This window comes from Psammomys obesus, unplaced genomic scaffold, assembly GCF_907164565.1.
Source record: "Psammomys obesus unplaced genomic scaffold, mPsaObe1.curated_primary_1811, whole genome shotgun sequence".
Lineage (NCBI taxonomy): Eukaryota > Metazoa > Chordata > Mammalia > Rodentia > Muridae > Psammomys > Psammomys obesus.
In genome coordinates this window covers 12419625-12442018 of record NW_026596109.1, presented here as the reverse complement: position 1 = coordinate 12442018, position 22394 = coordinate 12419625, and the positions used below count along the sequence as shown (strand labels likewise).

The 22394-nt window shown below is 40.8% G+C and overlaps 1 protein-coding gene across 1 annotated transcript in view; it reads right to left on the bottom strand.

Annotated features, from left to right (window-relative positions):
• Positions 1-22394, bottom strand: part of Faf1 (Fas associated factor 1) — a 284522-nt gene that overhangs the window by 10788 nt on the left and 251340 nt on the right. The window contains exon 18 of the mRNA XM_055629006.1: positions 19616-19831. Coding sequence (XP_055484981.1) covers positions 19616-19831 — 216 coding nt within the window. The remainder of the gene's footprint in view (positions 1-19615; positions 19832-22394) is intronic.

Genomic DNA, 22394 nt, shown 5'->3' with positions numbered 1-22394 from the left:
TGCATCATATGCTGTTAATAAATTAGCATGCATAGTAGGTACCGAACTAGAGACTACCATGGAGTGCTGAAAAATACAAAGCAAGCTCACATCAAGATTTCAGAGTATGTGGCAGAAGAGATGCATTAATAGATGCCACTTAGACGACACACTTTTAAAAAGGTGGTGGTATCTCGGTTCCAGCATTTTCTATTATTCTGATCTTCAAATATTATTCCCTCATAGACCTAAGCTCCAGCCAATTAGAACTGTTTGTTGTTGACCAAATATGCATTGGATTTTCCTTTCTAGAACCTTTGTTTATGTTGTTTCCCCAACCTAGGTTGTCTAACTTCAAACATTCTAAGCTATATATCCTTCAAGTTCAACTTGAATGGTACTTTTTCCACAAAACCAGGCCTGTTACAGAGCCTACATCTTCCTTTCCTTTTCCCGGAACAGCCACTGGGCTTCCGGTCTCATTGATCAGGTCACAGAATAGTGGCATAGCAACCACATACATTCACTGTGGGTTCTCATTGCTCTGCATGTGACGAAGCCATGTTTGCTGAGCCAATACCTGTCTTCTCCCATAGGTTCTTCAGATAAGGTAGGTTTTTTCCAGAATGTAGGCAGTGGCAATGCCAACACTACCCTTTGTTCAAACAGCATTCTTAAACTTTAACAAGGTAAGAGATTCTGAAGGGTGTAGCTCAGAGGATCTATTTCACAGTGATATGTTCTCAGGCCATTTTACAATTGTTTATGAGTCTGTCTCCAGTTGATTTCTGAGGGTTTATATGAAATTTGTTGATGTATCCCCAACGTCTAGTTTACTGCTAGAAACTGTATCAGTTCCAGAAATGTTTGCAGAAAGGCTGGCAATAGAATGATGGGGTGAAGGTTCACCATTCTTCCCCAGGATATCACCAATCCAAGGAATGAAATCAGGAGCTGAACCCCTGAGCTCTCACCCTCAGCAGGCAGAGCTTGTGGGAACACCACCTGGAGTTGACTTCATCAGGCCCTTCGCTCTGGATGCTCTGCTTTAGCCTCAGACAGTCTTAGTGCCCAGACACAGGATCTAATAACACATTGTCATCAGTTGCCCTTTTAGAAGGGACAGCTTTTTCTCTCTCTGTTTAAACTGTTGGAATTGGCTAATTAGGAGGATTTAAAAAATCTTAATACTCTAAACAGAGAAAACTGGTTCTGAATTATTAAGCAACATTTTCAATGCATTGAATAACCTTAAATGACTTAGCTGTTACCTGATCCTAAGCTCTGGCTAAGATAAATAAATGTGAAATACTGTCAAAGCCTCAGCTTATAGGAGCCTCCAGCTACAGTAAATAGAAGCTTAAGTCTCCATAAACTGCCAGGGAGGGAAATACTCTCATATAAAAGGAGAGAAGGTGATCTCAAAGCTGGGAAGGCCAGGAAGCCAGTGATGGCTAATGGACTAAGTACTATTAATATCTAGGTTATTAAATCATAGAGTCACATAGTACCAGAGTCTAAAGAAGATTTAAAAAGAACATATTTAACTCTTATATTTCAGAAGAGGAAAACATGACCCAGAGAAGTTCCTGGCTTTCTTGAGATCAGACAAGTGGCTGAAAGAATAAACATTTGTCTTGAGATGCCAGCTCCCAGCTTTCCCCCTTTCCCGAGGCGGATGCCCCGCAGGAGATGTCAGAATGAGAGGCTCACAGCTGATGGTTAAGAGACACTTGAAAGCTTTCACTAGATGTGTCACTTGCAGCATCTGAGCTCCAAATACACCATGCTTTTCTCTACAGGTCTGCAGGTGCTACTTTCACGGTTATACACCAGGTAGGTGAAGGGATGGAGGGAAAGAACTAGGAGAGAGTGAGGGTGGACACTACGATATTATAGTCTCCAACTTGTGTAATCTCAAGCCACAAGGGGCTCACAAATTTCTCTAGGGTGATATGGAAAGCACAAAACCAAGTAACGGTAGATGTACAAATGTGTATAAATGCTCTATTCTTTATCACTTATTAATTAAACAAGTATTTCTTTAGTGCTTATGATACTTAAGACACTTTGGTAGACACTGGAATATAACAGTAAACAGGTATCTGCCTGCAAGCAATCTCTGGACCAACACTTAGACAAGAGCAACGCACAGTGCAGTTCAAAGACCATCACAGCTCACTGCAGTAACGGCTACAATAGAAGGCAGGCCCTGGGAGAATATAAGGAAGAATAATGCTTCTGTCCTAGAGGGTCACCACGCTTATTTTCCTTGTTGTAGTCTAATACACACAGCCACGTGTTACATTCTAGTTATCCATTCTTCTTAGATATTTATACACACTAAAGCAGTTACTTGTTCACTGCCTGTCAGGTATCTTGCTAGGGAGTAATGGTCAATTAGATACAATTTCAAGGAACTTCAACTTCGATATGTATTACTTTTTTTGCTGTTGTTTAAAAATTATATCACACCTTCATTTTGTAACTGACTGTAAGTCTGAGTTAACCATTTCTGCCTTCAGTGTCTTAGTTCCAGGCTCTCTTGTCTGTGTCTTAGTTTCTCAACTAGATGGGCCTTTTGTAGTTCTCCACAGTCTAAAACACATGTATGAAAGTCTGTTCACAGAAGGCCAACTCTAAAAGTGAAATAAACTTGGAAAGAGCAAAACAACATTCAGGCTTGGGACCCAGGCATTAAACCCAAAGATGTGAGGTCCATCCATATGTGGGGGGCAGAGGAGGGTGTAGCTTGGGTAAAGTACTTTGAGGCTGGGGCTGGAGCTGCAGGGAGGCCAAAGCTGGCATGTTAGGAATATGTACTAATAGAACTGAACTTGAAAATTACATTGAGTATTTAGAACAAGCTAATCAAAGGATATGTAGTTGGCAGTTGCTTGAGTTTACAGTGGTGTTATACATACTTGAAGTGAGCAAAGCATTTGTGCAGAGATACTTGTAATACTGAGCAAAGAACTAGTAATTTTTTATTTATGGCTCAACAGTCAGACTACATTACATGTACAGCCTTCAAATTTTATTTATTTCTGATAACAGCAATTTTGAATGCTACACTGCTTCACAAACACCTTACAAAGTTAAGTTCTGAGGAAGACTAAACAATTTTGCAAAGGTTTAAATACATCCATATACCTGCACACAATCCATACCAGCCACTCCACTTTATGTTCAGCACAGCATGAGGGGAGGATGTGGATGGAAAACTGAATACAGGTTCTGCGCAAGCCAGAGAAATTTTACCTAAGTTTCTATATTTTCATCTCTAAAATAAAGGCAACACATTTATTAGATAACTAACAGATCTGAAGTACTTGGTGTATGACAGAAACACAGGAAATAGTTATTGGCTATCACTCTCCATCACTCCAAGTCACTGTATTGTAAACAAGTTTGAAGGGACAAAGGCAGATTTTCCAGAGCTCAGTATTCTCCTCAGCTCTTCTGCAAATGGTTACCTTTACCTGACATACAACTTTAAGATCCTTCTGCACAGTCTTTGGTTGGTCAGCAGTATGCACTGCAGGTTTTTTCCACACACCACCAACTCCCTTGATGCTTCTGTGGGTCCCTGTCAGCTTCACCAAGACAATATGGTGAGCGTTTATTGTGTTAGTTCTTTAAAACATTACTCCACTTTACTTCCACAACAGTCAGATTTTATTATCATGACTGTGAAGATGAGGAGTGTGAGCTACATTGGACCCAACTTAAGTTATCCAAGATCAAAAAGCTAGGAAATGGCAGCCTTGTGGTCTGAACAGGCACTCCAGTTCTATAACCACCATCAATACTATCTCTTTGGCCTCATCAGTTTTTAACCTGCTCTGCTCACTGCCAGGAAAATGTTTTTGGTGCTGGACTGGCCACGCAGTTTGAAACCTCCTTATGTTCTACTGAGAAGCACCACCTAGACTTCCTGCATGTCCAAAGAACACCTGCCTTTCCATCTGTTCCATGAGCTCTCCAGAGGCAGCACTACTTGTCTAGCCATTCAGATTGAGAGCCTCAGAATCACCCCAACAACTGCTTCTTTCCACCTTCTCTTGATTTGTCTATCTTACTCTTGATTCTGCTGCCTATTTATTCCTACTGCTCCATCTCTGTATTCTCCTACTTTCCCCTGCTTTGCCTAAAATATAAAACAAGGCTAAAAATCCACTAGTGGATGAAAAAGTGATAAGGAAGGCTGGGATACAACTCAGCAGCAGAGCTCTTGTCCAGTGTGCTTGAGGCCCTGAGTTCAATCACCAGTATCATAAAGAAGAAGCAGAAGCAGAAGCAGGAGGAACAGGAGGAAGAGGAAGAAGAACAGGAGCAGGGGGAGGAGCAGGCAGGAGAAGGAGCAGGAGGAGGAGGAGGTGGAAGAGGAGGAGCAAAAGCAGGAGCAGGCAGAGGAGGAAGAACAGGAGGAGTAGCAGAAGCAGGGGAGAAGGAGGAAGAGCAGGAGCAGAAGGAGGAACAAGAGCAGGAGAAGGGGGAAGCACAGGAGCAGGGGGAGGAGCAGGAACAGGACAATGAAGAGGAGGGAAAAGAGGATGTGATTAGAGACTTGTAGAAAGGTAATCCCATATTCCACTAGGTGTAATGCCTAAGTAACTCATTGAGTGCCTGTTCTTTGATATGCCTGTATAAGTTCTGTACTGGAAATAAACACAGCTCATACAGCCTGGCAGTGGGGGTACATCCTTTGATCTCAGCAGAAGTAGGTGATTTCAAGACCAGCTGGAGTTCTAATATTAAAAGCAAGCTTACACAAAGCAGTCCCCAAAGTATTCAGACATAAGTAAAAATATCTAAAAAGAAGCAAGCCTGACATGACAGGAAAAATACCATAAAATAGTTTTCCCAACCATGAGAAACCCAGTAGCTTGGTAAAACATGGTATATCAAGACACTTGTACTTCAACACCATTTTTTATTTTTTTGTTACTAAGCATGTAAGGTACATTTTGGTATTTTAACTCGAAAGCTGGTTATTTAGAAATAGTTGATACTTGACGAAGAATCTCTGTCAAAGTAAGGGAGAATGCCAGCTACCATGACCGGACCCTTCCTCTGTGTTGACTGCTATGCGTGTGAGCATATGAAAAAACTATGTGCATCTTCAGTTTGCACAATGCTCTGAAGAAACTAAAGATTCTCTCATCTTACCAATGAACTAAATAACCTGTTTATGATACCTCACTGAAGAACTGGTCCAAAATTTAGGGCCAGGGCCAGGTACATTTGTATTCAAGGCCTTGATGCAGTCTACAATACCTCTAATATATGTGTGTGTGTGTGTGTATACACACACACACACACACACACACACACACACACACACACACACACATATATATTAGGCAAAGAAGAGCTGAGGAGAGAGGTTAGTTGGTAAATTGCTTGTTAGACAGCCTAGACTCACTGCTGAACTCCAGCTTCAGTGAGAGGCCCTGCCTTAAAAAAAAAATAAGGTGGGAAAAAAAAAAAAAAAGTGGATGGGCACTGAGATGGCTTAGTAGGTAAAGGTGCTTTTGGACAAACCTCATGACTAAGTTTTTGGTTTTTTTAAGGTGTTTTCTTTTTTTTATTTTTAAAATTTCTTTATTAATACAGTATTCTGCATGCAGGTGTGCCAGCAGGCTATAAGAGGGTACCAAATCTCATTATAGATGTTATAAGCCACCATGTGGTTGCTGGGAATTGCTCAGGACCTTAGAAAGAACAGCCAGTGCTCTTAACCATCAGACAGTGTGCTGAGCCACTATTATTTAAATTTTTATTAATTACAGTTTATTTACTTTGTATCCCCCCTGTAGTTCCCTCCCTTCTCCTCTCTCAATCTCACCCTCCCTCCCTCTTCCCCAGCTGTGCCCCTCCCCCAGCCCACTGATAACAGAGGTCCTCCTCCCCTTTCCTCTGAGCCTACTCTATCAGGACTCATCAGGAGTGGCTGCAATGTCTTCCTCTGTGGCCTGGTAAGGCTGCTCCCAGCTCAGGGGGAGGTGATCAAAGAGCAGGCCAATCAGTTCCTGTCAGGAATAAGTTTGATCTCCAGAACCCACATGGTGGAAGAGAGAACAACCCCTGAAAATTGTTCCCTGGTGTCCACATGAGTGAAAATATACAGCCCCTGCAAACTGATATACAAGCAAGGAAAACTAAACACCAGTTATCCCCCCTTCATTTTAGGTAGCTCATTCGAAGGAAACTTTGTTAGCAATAAAGAAAACTAATATAGTCTCAAGGATAACTGTTGAGGCTCTGAATACATAATTAAAGTATAGGGTAAATGAACATTATGTATACTGATTACCTCATACCTGACCATTTCTTATGTTTCCCTTATACTGTCTTAAAAGTCTCTTTTATAAATAAAAAGTTACTTGGTGCTTGTTAGAATTATGTGACTAAGTTATGTCAAGTCATAGCAAAGTCAACTGCTTATAAGTTTGCCTGCTGATAATTCCCCTATACATCCAGCAGTAAACTCCGGAAGTAAATCTGTGATGTATTTTAAAAACAAAAACTGAGGCTAGGGATATGGTCCAGAGGTTAGGAACAATAAATGTTCTTCCAGGGAGGCCAGATTTGATACCCAGCACCCACACAATGGTTTACAACTATCTAAAACTCCAGCTACTGGGGATCCAAATACCGTCTTCTGGTTTCCTTGTGCATAAGGCACATACATACATATACACATGAAAAAATTCAAACATAAAATAGATTAAAAAACCAAACCAAAGAATAAAGCCTGCATGTGCTGAGAAGGGCTGACAGCGCAGGGCTGAGGAGCGCCGCACAGGATGAGCCTCCGCGGCTGAAGTCGCATACATGAGTACGGTGGTACACTGAAGCCCACGGGTAGCTCAGAATCAGCGCTGACCCAGAGAGTCTCAAGCACAGCTGCAGTCAGAAATGGGTCAAAAGGCTGCACCTGGCTAACCGAAAACACTTAAAGCACTGCTGTTTGAAGGAGAGGGTGAAGAGGCAGGGTGTGAGCAAGCTTTCATGTTGGGTCAGCATCCAGCTATCCACAGATGGCATGCAACAGCAGCTGAGCTGCATCTACTGAGAACTAAAACTTACCCATTATAAACTGATATACCCATGTTGGAGACCATGGATGCTTTTGGTTGTGCAGTCTGAACTGAGGGAAATAAAAACCCTGGAGAAAGAGTTTCAACAAACTTCCTCCAATGGCAAGACTTCACACATTATCTCAAATTGTTGCTGGAGGAATTAAGCCCTATTTATATCCTTTGAGAGAGGACTCTGCATCTGATTTCTCTTTTATACATTTGTTTCTATTGAACCGTCATTTTTAAATTCACTTTACATCCTTGTTGTATCCCCATCCCCCTCCCTCCCCACTTCCCTTTTCCTCAGAAAAGGGGAGTTCCCTTTCCCATCTATCCCAGCATCAGATTTCTCTTGGACTTTGTCCCATATACCTTTTCTCTGCTGACTTTATCTTGTATCCTTTTATTGCAACAAACCGTAGGTGTGAGTATAATTACATGACAGGTTCTATGAAGTCTTAAATTGCTGAACCAAGGAGTAACCTGGAGTACTTCTAACATATTAAAAAAAATTCTATTTTAGGATAAAGAAAAGGCTTTAGGGACTGGAGTTAATTGTCACTTACTATTATACATAATATATGGAACATTGATACAGATGAGGAAACTGCATCTCTCTCCCTGGGAGACTAGGCAGCTAGATGTAAGCACTGCTCAATTCCTGTTTGTTAATAAGTTATGTAGGTTCTTATTGTAAGCACTCCTTCTGATGTTCATGTTCTTAGAAAATGCAAAGATATTGGTGACAGGGCAATGTGATTCCCCAATTAGCAGCCGTAGGACTCTTCTTTGCTACTCTGGCTGACTTGAGGAAAATAACTACTAGTTAAATAGCTAGTTGGACTATCCTTGTGCCAGATTCAGCCTGGAACACCCCTCAGACACCTTTAGAATATGTGATGAGCGCAGATATGGCTTCTGAAGTAATACTTTAGTGAAGAATTAGAATCAGTTTATATCAGTTTTTACTAACAGAAGCCTAAAAAGATAAGGAAAGAAGGATACTCAAAGTATAAATACTTATATGAAAATGCAATATTACGTAAAATGTGTGTGTGTGTGTGTGTGTGTGAGAGAGAGAGAGAGAGAGAGAGAGAGAGAGGCCCCTGTGGACTCCAGATGGCCCTGCAACAATGCCTGCTCTGGCCAGAGGAGGAGGAGCACTTAACTTCCCGGTGATCTAGCAGGACTGCTGTGACTGGTGCTAGGAGGAAAGGCGGTGAGTGGTCCGAACAGGACTGCTCCTATTGGCTTGAAGCTCGCTCCCTGGACTATCCAAGCAGCTGCCTCAGGCTCCTTAGTGAACTGCTTGTGAGACACCCTCCAGTGCAGCCCCTCTGGTGTTGCAGCATCAACCGCAGCAACAACAGGCTTCTTTCCTGGCTGACTCAGGCTGAGGTGTAGCAAAAACAAAGAAGCATCAGAGACAGGAGAGGCAAAGGCAGTGGCAACTAGATAGAGTGGCAGTGACTGCTTAGCAGCGGGGGGTAGCAGGCCTAGGGGACAGTTATGGAGGGTAAACTGACTGTCAACTGAGGAAGCAGAGGTGGATAGCCCTGGTCTCCAACACTAACTCTCTGATTTAATCTTTTGACATGTATATCTATGGAAACATCACCTTGAACCCATAATAATAAATGTTTAAATTATTTAATATTTTTCATAAAAATTCTAACTTGCAAGTTAGAAAATAATAAATGTGTTAAATATAAATAAATTAAAAACATAAACTGCCTTTACTAGAAAGAATATTGGAAAATACTATAATAAAACCACTTATATACAGCAAATATAGAATACCTTATTAAAGAAATGCCATAGTTTTGGGTTATTTTGGCTATTAACTGTCTTTTGGATGCTGAACATGCTATTAACAATGCTGCCATGCCAGGTGTGGTGACACACACCTTCAATCTCAGCACCTAGGAGGCAGATCTCTCGTCCACCTAGCAAGAATCAAGCAAGCTAGGGCTAAGTAGTGAGACCCTGTTTCAAAAATAATAACAAATGACTTTGACTTATGAACTCTGCTGTCTGTAGGTGAAATAATTCAGAAACACTTTTCCTTACAACATAAGGTTTGGAAAGAAGTAGGCTTGCACACTACTGGTGGGAATGTGAATTAGGAGAGCCCTCTGCCACAGCAACCTCATCAATGATACACAGCCAATGGAAATAAACTCAGGGCATCCTGAGAGACACCTGTATCCCATGATCACTGCAGCACTGTTTACAAGAGCTAAGAAGACTGAAGCATTCCACATGTAGATCCACTCGGATATGGCACACATTCAGAGTGGAATACTACTCAGCTATTAAAAGACATCCTGCTGTCGGTGACATGTGAGGAGAGCTGGAGATCACCCTCGAGAAGCCAGACACAGAAAGACAGGTACTGGAAGGTCTCACCCATCCATGCGTCAAATTAGGGAAAAAAGGATATCATAAAATAAGAGTGGAATAGTGGTTGCCAGGGCCAGGAAGAGTCAGGGTGAGAAAGGCTGAATAACAAACATGAAGTTACAGCTAGACAGAAGCAAGAAGGTCTTGCAGTGCTACTGCACAGCAGATATTACAAGAGAGGTTTTCCCATAGGGAGACAATGTTTGCAGAGACAGACTTGCTTTCCCTGATTTAAACACACAATATATGCGCGTATAGAAATATTCCATAAAGCTAACTTCTTTTATTCAAGAAGTTGAATTTGTGTGTGGGGGTAGTGGTGGTGGTGGTGGGGGGCACAGGTGTTGAGAAAGCCAACAGGAAAAAAGACGGTTTGAAGTTGTGAAGGATTTTTATATGCCTTGTTCAGAAGTTTACACCTTTTCCAGAAGGCCAGGGATACAACTGATGATCCATGGGCTGCATGCAGCTGAGGACAGTGATGAATGTAGACCAACACAAAATTTTAAGGTTACCTAAACATTATGAGATTATTTTATGATTAAATAAAACTTGATTTCATGCATCTCAAAGATGAGAAACTATTATAATAATGTCAACTTGACACAACCTAGAATCACCTGGAAGGAGAGCCTAAATTAAGAAATGATCTAGATCCATTGGCCTGTGGGTATGTCTGTGAGGGATTTACCTTTACTATTAATTGATATAGGAAGACTAGCCTGGCCTTGATATCCTATGATCTTTAAAAAACATCAGCTATTAAGATTCCAATGACATAGCTGGGCATGGTGGTGCACACCTTTAATCCCAGCACTCTGGAGGCAGAGGCAGAAAGTCCTCTCTGAGTTCAAGGCCAGCCTGGTCTACAGAGTGAATTACAGGACAGCCAGGTTACAAAGAAAATTCTGTCTTGAAAAACCAAAACCCCCAAAAACCTCACATACACCCCTCAAAAATAGGAAGGAAGAAAGGAAATTCATGAACACATTAAGAACATTTGGAGAAAGTGAGAAAGAAAGAAACAAAAATAGAAAGAAAGGAAATTCAATGACACGTTAAGAACATGTGGATGGGAGCAGAGCTATTACTTTAATAAGTAATGTTGCTTATTATAAGTAATATTTCAAGCCGGACAGTGGTGTCACATGCTTGTAATCCCAGCACTCAGGAAGGAAGAAGCAGGCAGATCTCTGTGAATTCAAGGCCAGCCTGGCCTACAGAGTGAGTCCAGGACAACCAAGGCTACACAGAGATACCCTGTCTTGGAAAAAAAAGTATTTGAATATTTTAAACATAAGTATCTCCCACTGTTGGGCATGGGTGGGTGGGACACACCTGTAATCATAGCAGTACAGAGGCTGAGCCAGAGGATTATTGGGTGTGTGCTGTTAGTCTGGAATACATGGTGAGTTTGAGGCCATTCTTGTCTACATAGTGAGACCCTGATCTCTCTGTTCTGAAGAATTCATTGCTTTTCTTTTCCTTAACCATTTAAAGCTATAAGCCCTTCACACACCTTCTACCTCCACTCTTAGCACAATCCAGGGACAGTTATTATTGTAATTCTCCTTTCAAAGCTACTGAAATGTAAGTTCAGTAGGCCTAAGTAAATTGTCCATGTCACACAGCAGCCATGTGGGATTCAGATTCAAGCCTAACCACAACCAAATCTTTTATCTCTATGATATTCTGCTTCTCCTCAACCAACATCAATGGGCAAGGCTCAGGTCCCACTCAATTCCTTTGTGATGTCTTCCCTTACTGCTACAGAATCTGGCTCTCCGACACAGTGATAAGTTGCTGGCAGTATGGGATTGCTCCCAATAGAAAGCCATGTGCCGCCTTTAGAAAACTGGCCTGAACAAGAAACAGCGCTTTATCAAAATGATTCCTTGTGCACTGCTATCTTTAAGAGTTTTTTAATTTAAGAAAACTGAGTCCTGTATATTAAAACCTCAAGGTTTTATCTACAACTATGTAGCTTTCTGTTTATGCCTTTCGAAATTTTCTAATTATCACTTTGGTTAAATGAATATCATCTCACAGCAATCTATGATCCAATTCTAATCAAAAGGTTTAAACTTTAGAAATTTCTGATAAGCTTCATTTAAAAAAAAAACAAAACAAACCTAAATTAAGCTTTTTGACCTCAGACAATTTTTGGGGTATTCCAACTGACATTGGAGCATCTCACAGTATCTGTAAAACTAGTTAGATTTTTAAAAATGTTAACTATGTAGAAAATACTGTCAAGTAACAATGATATTTAATCAATGATAGTTATCTTTGCATAGATACGTTATCGTTTTCTAAAAGTTAAATTAAGTGCCGAGAAATCTGAAATATAAGTCAACATTTCAGATACGTTAAAATGTCACATTCTGTGGAAACAAAAATGGAGGCTTATGATAACTTTGAGATTACATCCTTGGACTGGATAAGAAGCTCAGGAACTGTAATGAAGAAATTGAGAAGTTTGTGAAAGTGCTAAAGACCAAGCAGAACAGAATTAACTACATAAGACTTAGTGTACTGATAAAGAAGTACGGGTTTTTACAAACTTAAATCTTGAAACACTGCCTTTATTTTGTTTTTGTGCATGTATATATGAGTGTTCTGGGAAGAGGGGCAACCTTGGTTCCTACCCTAGTTTGATTTCCTGTTACTGTGATAAATTGGGGAGCAAATCTGACAGCTTACAGTCTACAATGAAGGAAAGTCAGGGCAGGAACCTAAGGCAGTCTCTGAAGCAGAGACCATGGAAGAATGCTGCTTACAGGCTTGCTCCCCTTGCTTGCTCAGCCTGCTTTCTTTCAGCACCCACTCTGGGCTGCGCCCTCCCACAGCAAGCATTAATTAGGAGAATAGCCCACCTGCTTGTCCCCAGGCAACCATGGAGGCAGTTCCTCAACTGATGCTCCCTCTTCCTAGACGACTCTAGCTTCTCTCCAGCTGACAAACCCAGCACAGTTCCTCAGGAACTATTTGCCTTATTTTCTGAGAGAGGTTCTTTCATGGTCTGGAGCTTACCCAGTAGGCAAGGTGGGCACAGGAAGCCCAGGGAACTATCTGTCCTTGCTTAACCAGTGCCAGGATTACAAGCGTTGACACCATGCCTGACTTTTGTTATATGGGTTCTAGGGACTAAACTCAGACCCTCATGGCTTGCAGGACAAGTACTTTACTAGCTGAGCTACTTCCCTAGTTCTGTTTTGTACATTTAAGGAAATATTTCTTTGTTTTTCTTAAGCTATATAAAACTATATCGGGTTCGTACAAAAAAAAAAAAAAAACCTTTGTGAACAAATTGGAAATATTTGGTTTCTCCCCTACCTAGTCCCTCCAAATTCTGAAACCACTTGCAAATACTTTTAGCAAAATACAGTTGTTTGTGTAAGTTTAATCAGAAACTGCTCTTTTTATCACAGGATACAACTGAATATACTGGCTATGTTATCAAGCTTTGACTAGACACAGTATTTGAGAATCTGACGGAATATATTTATAGGCACAGCACACAAACTTTAAAGTGTGTTTTGGTTTGATTTGCTAGCTTAAGAAATTTAAAAAACAATTCAGCCCAAGACTCAAGAGTTTCAGCAAAGGAAGCTGGAGAGATGGCTAAGCCATTGAGAGTACTGGCTGCTCTTCTAGAGGACCTGAGTTCAGTTCCTAGGACCTGCAGGGTAGTTTACAACCATCTGTAACTCCAGTTCCAAGTGGTCTGATATTCTCTTTTGGCCTGCATGGGCATCAGGCATGCATGTGGTATTCATATACATAAAATAAGTAACGTTTAAAAAATTCAGCAAGGGAAGTTCAAGAAAAGACTATTTGGTCAAATGTTATTTCTGTGGTTATGTAAACATTCAGGTCAAGTTGGATGATGCTAGACTTAGTTTGCAAACAGATTAATCTTACTTTGAGTATGTTAGGTAGATATGAGAGGTAGGATTAATGGTTGGTAAATAAACCATTTCAGAAGGAAATTACACTACATTGTTACTTGTTTTTTGGACTTTGTATTATCTGCCTATACCGTGGACTGGATGTTGAATTATTCTAGTTTCCTCTAACATCTGGCTATAACTCTCTAAGGCAAGAAGAACTGCAGTACTCTTGAAACCCTATAGGTGAGTTGGGACATCACAAAGTACAAGACCCTTGCCTGTAGAGAGGGTAAAAAGAGTCCAGCAACTCGCTCCACTACAACCAGAGGCACTCAAACTATAAAGAAGCCAGTAACTTCATGTTGTGGGCAGTTCTACTCATGACCTCAACACAATGACTTGATTTTTCCTTGCTTAAACCGTATCTTTCACTTGCTTGGCAGAATAACTCTGATTATAACTTTATAATCTTTAGTGTCTGCAGGCAATTTGATGATGTGTGAGGTCTATTATGTCAAATGCATATCTTTACATGATTTCAGGAATCTTTTAGTTCATACAGAGAGTAACTTCAGCACAATCCCTAATGTAATGAACTTGGCTGTAGGTCTCTATTTTATAGCGGCTGACACTGGACTCATTTGTTCTTATAAGTCTTTTGATTTAACACAGTCATGAGTTGCCAGATAGTAGAACTGTGATATACTAGTTAAATAAGGAGGAATCTACCAGTTCCTATTGCATATCACCTGTTATACAGACTTAATTACAAAAGTACTCAGTTAAGATATGAGTATACTCTTCATTCACCTCAATCTTTGATCTATTCAGTTTTCCTTGGTTTGATTCATGGGGCCCTTTGGAAAGGTGCATATTTAAGTTTTTTGGCTTTATTCTCCATATAGTCACAACAGTAGCCTCCCTGCCTTACTGTATTCTCTCTAAAGTCCACATAACAGCAAATGGTCTATCTTGGGATGAGATGCAAAAATTCAAAGAAATGTGTGATGAGGAGGACACTGTAATTTAGGAATAACATGTTGAGAAGAGAAATGCCAAATGACTATAAGAGAGAGAGCAGTGCTAATGTTCTGAATTATTTGGTTGTACCCTCACATAGGAGAGGGCTGATCAAAACATGAACTGTTAAAACAAACTTGCTAAGCCAAAGCTACTGGAGGCCATTGTTCTGGACTAAGCTCCTATAGAGCACAAGCCACAGGAGTCACTCATGCTATACCATATACAGCCAAAGTCAACCTTCAAGGAGACAAACAGGGTGGGGGTGGGGGCAGGGGCTGAAGAGATGGCTCAGAGGTTAAGGGCACTGGCTATTCTTCCAAAGGTCCTGAGTTCAATGCCCAGCAACCACATGGTGGCTCACAACCATCTATAATAAGATCTGGTGCCCTTTTCTGGCATGCAAGTACACAAGCAGGCAGGATACAGCAAAAATAATAAAGAGAGAGAGACACTGTCAAACAGGAGCTTTTCTGAATCGCAGTCTAACATAGTTAGGATAAGAAACATACCCCTCTGCCTAACTCTGACAAAAAGTAATGTAGTCAAGTAGTTTCCCCACCCTCCTTCCTGACTATCCTGTTTTCATTCCCCCTTTATAAAACCCATAAAATTCTGTTATTGCTCAGTGTAAGCTCACACTCTGTTTTATAAAATGGAGGATGCCCTGATTTACTAATCACAAATAAAAGCTATTTAAACTTATACGTAAATTTGTAATTTTGTCTTTTGAGAGTAAGTGGGGCACAGGTCCTTGGAGCCCACTTGTCATTCCCTGCCCTCCTTTCCTAAAGCCCTCATCTAGTCATTGTGAAACAGAAACTAGTCTCTCTTGTTTTTATGTAGAGTAAAAGCTGACAGTAGGGAAGAAGATGGCAAATGTGAAATAGAATTTGAAAAGTGAGAACAAGAAAGAAAGGAAAGAAAGAAAGAAAGAAAGAAAGAAAGAAAGAAAGAAAGAAAGAAAAGAGAGAAAAAAGGAAGAAAGAAAGAAAGAAAGAAAGAAAGAAAGAGAAAGAGAAAAAGGAAGGAAGGAAGGAAGGAAGGAAGGAAGGAAGGAAGGAAGGAAGGAGAAGGAAGGAAGGAAGGAAGGAAGGAAGGAAGGAAGGAAGGAAGGAAGGAAGGATTAGAAAGAACAAGTGCACAAAAAAGGAAGGTTGGGTGTTACTGATAACCTTATACCATACAGCATGAATGACAGGATTTTCTAGCAAAGACTTGTCGGGGCCAAAACAGATCCAGAGGGGAGCTAGGGTCAGTGTCATTGTTCATCTTTTAGGCCTCATTCACAGGACAATGGCCAGGTAAGGCAAATGGGCCATGGAATCTGTGGCACTTGGATGTGCAAGCAGTAGAGCTCTGGAAGGAAACAGGATTCTCTGTGCCAGTGACTTTTACTAACAAAATGCTAACAAAACCCACTCTAAAACCATTTTGACAATCAGCTTTTCTGGGAAAGGCCTCTGCCTGCTGCTACTTTGGTTCTCCCACAGTGCTCAGTTCAATGAAGGATAATAGCCAGCAGACACTCAGCAAATAGTTGGACAGCTGGGAAATCTTAATATGAAGTAATGTTTTCGCTGTGGGGGGAGTCAGGGGCTCAGAAGAGCATTTAATAGATCCTCCTGTGAGAAACTAGCCTTTGCTTTGTGGAAAAAAGGCTCAAGACACAATAAGACTCCTATAGTTAAGTCTTATGTTATTTGTTATTAAAGAGGCAAGGACTTAAGATGTGCTTTTTAACAGTCTTTAGTTTGGCTGTAATTTAAGATGACTTTTACAAATTAGATCCTAATCCTTGCAGACACAGATGGCTATTACAGAGCAGCTTTGTAAAAACACTAGTCATTCAACTTGAAAGAGCATTCAGAGAGGGATGAAGTGCCATTAACTATCAGCTCATCTATGACTCTAGAGGCCTAGAGTCCAGGGCTTTCTGGGTTTAGCAATGGAATCTGGGTGGGCCTAGGGCATCTGTTCTGGACTGGAATAACCTTTCTGAGCTCACTGAGGAACAGGAGATTTAGAAGAGCCTGAGGTTATCAACATTTGACAACAGTTACCGAAAGTTTACATAGGAGGCACCCCAGTAAGAATCATAGCAGAGAGAAATGTGGCTCTGATAGGGCCTGTCTCTGTAAGTCATTATCAAACACCAGGGCAAGTACTATTAAGGAACAATGCATAAGCTGCAATGGTACACTGCTTGGGAGAAGAGGGAAGGTTCACAAACAGGTTGATGTTTGAGCTTGGCATTAAAACATGAGTTCACACAGGACAGAAACAGTAAGGGAAGGTGAATATTGAAGGAAACCTTAGCAGACAATATAAAGCATAGAGGCACAAGGGTCTCTATGCGTTTAGGGAATAGTGAGCAATCTCCTATGTCCTGCTGATGGAAACAAGGTTGGAAATGTAGTAAGAGGCTAGACTGCCAAGTTTTCAACTCATTCAAGGGACCTGTACTATACTAGGGTAGCAGAAACAACTTTAGACTCTTAAGGAAGAAAGAAAATGGTCAACAGGGCTTTGCAAAAATCACTCAGTGGCAGCTAATTTCAGGTTGACTAAAGATCTCTTGGTCAGTATCTTCTCTGAGAAACTGGGACAAACTTGGTAAAAGCTGATCTTATAATAAGGAGTGGAAGCCAAAACAGAATTAGGTTTAAACAAGACACTGAGGGAAGAGAATCACTGACCAGCCTTCTTTGACGATGGAAAACGACAGTGTGTGATGTAGCCGAGGCTGCAGGTGGGCTCTCTAAGGCTGGCCACACTAGCAAGGACCTACACTTTGAGGACTCAAAGCCCTGGCCAGAAAGCTCGAGGAATGGAGGCAGCAGGCCAACAAACCCCTGTTTCTTTTCACCAGTAATATTTCAGTCTACATCTTGCTTGATGTTGTGGAAAATTATCTGGCTTCTTTTCAATTCTCAGCACCCACTAGTGGTTCACTGATCCAACACCCCTTTTCAGGTATTGCATGCTCGCGGTACAGACATGCATGCTGGTGGCACACCCACACTCGTAAAGGAATTAACTTAAGGTGCAGAAGGTCCCTGTGCTCTTCCTCTAGTCTTCACATCTTACTGCTGAGACCCACGAGTGTGACTAAAAGAATGGGAAAGAGTCATTTCTATTCCAAGTCCTGCAATTTCTCGGAATCCAAGAGTTCACCACAGAATATAAAGTATAATTGCTGGCATGACCTTGAAACCTTTGATAGCTTTTTCACCAACATCTGTTTGTGTGGTGTACATATATGCAGGCATGTCTGTGTCCATCAAAAATGAAGGAGAAGGACTTGGAGCAGTCGTTGGGCCCAGTGAGAGAAGGACCGACTAATGGCCACCATTTAGTGTCTGTTCTAGTTTCCTGAGCTTAGACAGAACAGGCAGAATCTTTAACTTATCCAGAGCAGATTTATGTCTTGGTAGTAGATAAAAATACAGCACTGGTTTCTGACTCCATCCTACAAAACTATCAACCTGAAATACTTGGATAAGCCAAACTCTTGTTTGTGGTATGTTAAATAAAATCACAGTAAAAAAAAAAAAAAAAAAAAAAAAGATTTACTATGTATCTTACAGTTGAGCAAGTCTCATTCTATGTACAACAGGAAAACTCTTAAAGAGAGTTCTTACTCTTTCTTCCTTCCTTCCCTCCTCTTCTTTTTTTTTATTTTCCCAGAGAGTTTCTCTGTGTAGCCCTAGCTGTCCTAGAACTCACTCTGTAAAGCACAATGAAATTGGATATCCTCTTGCCTCTGCCTCTGTAGTGCTGGGATTAAAGATGTGTGCCGCTGACGCCCAGCAGTTCTTGCTATTTCTACAGACAGGAAAATCAAAACTTCAGTATGAGATAGTCCTTTTCTAGAAAATGTTTTCTTACACAAGACCAAATCTGTCTCCTTTAGCTTCCTTTTTTAAAAAAAGCTTTTCTATTAATTCTTTGAAAATTTCACATGGTATGTTTTGATTATACTCACTCCTCCCCAACCACTCCCAGACGCTCCCCAACACTGAGCGTCTGGCCCCACTGAAGCCATCAAGCCCAGTTTGTGCTATCCGCACTCTTCTGGCTGTGCGGCTCACAGCTTTGTGCCACCCTAAGAGCAGCTTTTTCTCTGCAGTAGCCTGTGACTGCAGAGCCCAACAACTGGAAAAGGTGCACAAAATGAGAATGGAGAGCGCCGCCTCTTTCTCCTCGCTGGTCCCAGGGCTATGCACAAGAGTCTCACAAAAACGTCAGAACCTTTCTGTCATGGCAAGCCTTTAGAAGCTGAAGAAAGTCTCAGTGTTTCCCTTTCCAAAGAATATTTCCTCAATAGACATGCTCTCCCGTCCCTTTTTTCCTATTAGCTTTGGGGTCTAGACGGGCTCTTCTTTCTTCAGACTTCCTGTTTGAGTATGGAGCTTAAGAACTCTGTCAGGGTTAGTTTATTTTAGTGTAGAGCTGAAAAGGACCATTTTGTCAGCCTCCAGTTGGGCTTATACTTCTAAAAATGCAACCATCTTTTCTGTTGGCGGTACGCCGCTAGTGCATATTTATCTTAATTCAACCACAACTGCTAAAGGTATGAACCGCTACATATTTTCATGAAATATTACTTTGTCTACAGTTTCAGTATTTTCAGGTTGCTTTGATATTGTTTTTCATAATTCAAAAATCCTATACTCATTTACATAGCTAATAAATATGGTATATAGTAAAAGATTAAATAAATACACAGCTTGTCAGTTTCCTCCATGGAGATGACAGGCAATATTTTCTGTACGTAAGTAGTGAATCTAACTATCTGTACATTTCTACTTTGCTCCAGAACAGTACGAAATTATTAAACATCTTGCTATAATACAGACACACTACAACTCCAGACCGCTATCTTCAAGGCTAGGAAGACTATCAGACTGCAGAGCAGTCTTAGCAAATTTGTAATTGTGTGGATTCTATTCTAATAATTAAGCTGTTAAGCACAATTCTTGGGTGTACCCTGAGGAATACAAAGATCTTAGGAAAGCCTTGTTGTTGTTGTTGGGATGGTATACATCTAGCATATCTAATTTTTAATACAGTCTTGTGGACGCGTCTGCTGGCCTGGGCCATGCCACATTCAAATGCTGAGGAGGGAAGGCTACAGAACCAGGGCTGTTGGGTTATTTACAGCAGCCCACCACTCAACAATGCCGGGCCAACCAGCTGAATGCACTCTGCGACAGGAAGGAAACTTACGTCTCTCCTCGGAAAGGTGCTCAGTAACTTGAACTCATCCCACGGAAATCCCTTGGAAGCCACAAAGTCAAAGACAATCTGGAGCTTACTGCTGGCCAGGAAACGCCGTTCCAGGAACTCTCCACTGGGGGTTCGGATCCGAAGCTTGCTAACAGGCTCACCATTCTCCTCCTTTGGCTCTGGAGGAAGGGCTTGTTCTAAGGAGAGTCTGATGGCCTACGAAGAGTAAAATTAGCTGTTAAAACAGGGCATTAGGGAACGAGGAAGGGAGAAAGTAGAAAAAAATTTAAAAATTGAAAACCAATCAAGACACATGAGTATTTATATCTATTAATTTGAAACATGTCAACTTATTATTTTGTGTGTTATGTATGCATATGGTGGGTACTTGTGTGGTGTGGTATGGTATGTATGTGGCTGTCAGAGGACAACTTGCAGGATTGTTCTCTTGATGTGTGTTCTGGAGTCTGAACTCAGGTCATCAAGCTTGGTGGCAAGCACCTTTACCTGTTGAGCCATTTACCAGTCCCCATTTAAATGATTTTTAAGTGGACACTTTGGAGGCATTAAGTACATTCACAATCTTATGTAGCTGTTACTATTTCCAAGACCTTTCCCTCACCATAGATAATCCCTATTAATTTTATGCACATCTTTAGAAAAGCATGAAGTTTCATTTCTTATATGTGAACTGTTGTTATAGTAAACTTTACATTCTTTACTTAGCCATGTTTTTGGAACTGGTTAAATTTTTTATTAAAGTAGCATACACAGGAAAAAAAAAATGACCCAATCTTGTGTATAACCTGGTAAGTTTTCAGAATGTCAGCACAGCTATAAACCTGCACCTGACCAAGCACCCCAGAACCACGCCCTTTTCCTAGGTGCTCTCTAGCTTCAAAATCCACCCGATCCTGGAGCCAGTTTTAAAACCCATTAACCTGAGCCAGTGAGACAGCTCAGTAGGTAAAGATACTTGCTGCCTCCAAGTTTGGTGATCTGATTTCAATCCCTGGAGCCTACATGGCAGAGAGGACTGACTTCTATAAGCCATCCTCTGACTTCCAAATGTGGCAATCAAGAAAATAAATACACTAAAAAAGCCTTAACATGTTAAGAATATAGGCTTGCTGTTATGACAGAGAGAGAAGGAAATGTTGGCTATTAGGCAAATAAAAACCTTTCTAACCATGCACATATGAGAAAAGGCAGCAATTTGGGGCTGATCACTTGCCTAGCATGCACAAAGCCCTGAGTTTGATTCCCAGTCTCACAACATCTTCCTGACAAAGTCCTTGTATAAAACACAGCAGTATTTAAAAAGTACATAGTACTGACACCTGGTCAGCATTTGGCTGGTGACAAGTGCCTCACGTTGAACATAACACCATGAACAACTGAGGACAGTTGCTACCATTGTTGTTACAATTATTCCTTTTACATACATCAAATCAGAAATAAATCTGCTGTTTTCTAGTTTCTCCTGCTTTCTCTTTAATCCACCTGTCTGCTTCCTATTTTGACATTTCCCTGTGCAGTAACAGATGCTACATTATTGCCGGAAAGCAAGTGATTATACTAGAGGAGAATAACAACAGTAGCCTATTAGCCTATTCAATGTACAGACAATATCTGCTCCTCAATGTAAGCAGTCTCCATGGCTTTTCTGCAGAATGAAAGCCAGCTTCAGATAACCCACGCTAGTGGACCAATGGGGCAACCGATGAAGAGGTATTAGGTAAGCCCACTATGCCTTGGCTCTGAATAACCAACACTGGCAAAAAGAACAAAAATACAGCAGTCTCAAATACACTAACAGCACAGGACTTGTGTAAGCAAACACTGTTTTAAAGCAATGACACAAAGGACACCTAAACTCAAACAGTCATTGTAAACATCACTGTTAAACTTCATTTGGTTTGCTCAATAAATATAGGTTTTTATTTGCATTATTTTAGGTTTGTGATAAAATAAACCTGTTATAAGAATACGAACTGTTCTGAAGACTTCTGAGTTAAAAATATCTTCCTATTTAAAACATTTACTTCTGAACAATAAGAACTGGGGACAGTTCCTCATAAAAGGCTTCTTCTACACAATTTCATTTTTTTTAAAGAAAATAGCCAAGTGGTGGTGGTGCACACCTTTAATCCCAGCACTTCAGAGGCAGAGGCAGAGGCAGAGGCAGAGGCAGAGGCAGAGGCAGGCAAATCTCTGAGTTCAAGGCCAGCCTGGTCTACAGAGCAAGTTCAGGACAGCCAGGACTATACAGAGAAATACTGTCGCAACAAGCAAGAAGCAAACAAACAGAAAATATATTCTTTTACTAAAAAAGGTCTCACATTTGCACACACACATGTACAAAAATATGTGTACATTATATTCTAGGCTTTTATTAATAAGTACATAACAAACAATAATTTAGAATGTTTAACAATCTAAAGCTAACATTAATTCTGTGAATTCTTGCTGAGTGTTTTCCTGCATTAGGCACTATTTTAGACGATAGCAAAAGAGCAAAGAAAAAAAGAGCACAAACATTTTCTGCACAAATGGATATTGATATTTCATTTGGGTGAAGAGAAAAATCATGGCAACAAAATGCATATAGGAAAATGTATACTCATTAATGACTTAAAACATCTGTAGAGTGGGGAATGCTGGAAGAATGGAGGAAGAGCACAATTTCTAACACTGTAAGGCACAGTAAGATGAACATTAGAGTATTACAAGAAGCAGGAGTCACAGTGGACATCAAGGCCCTGGGACTGGTGTGCTG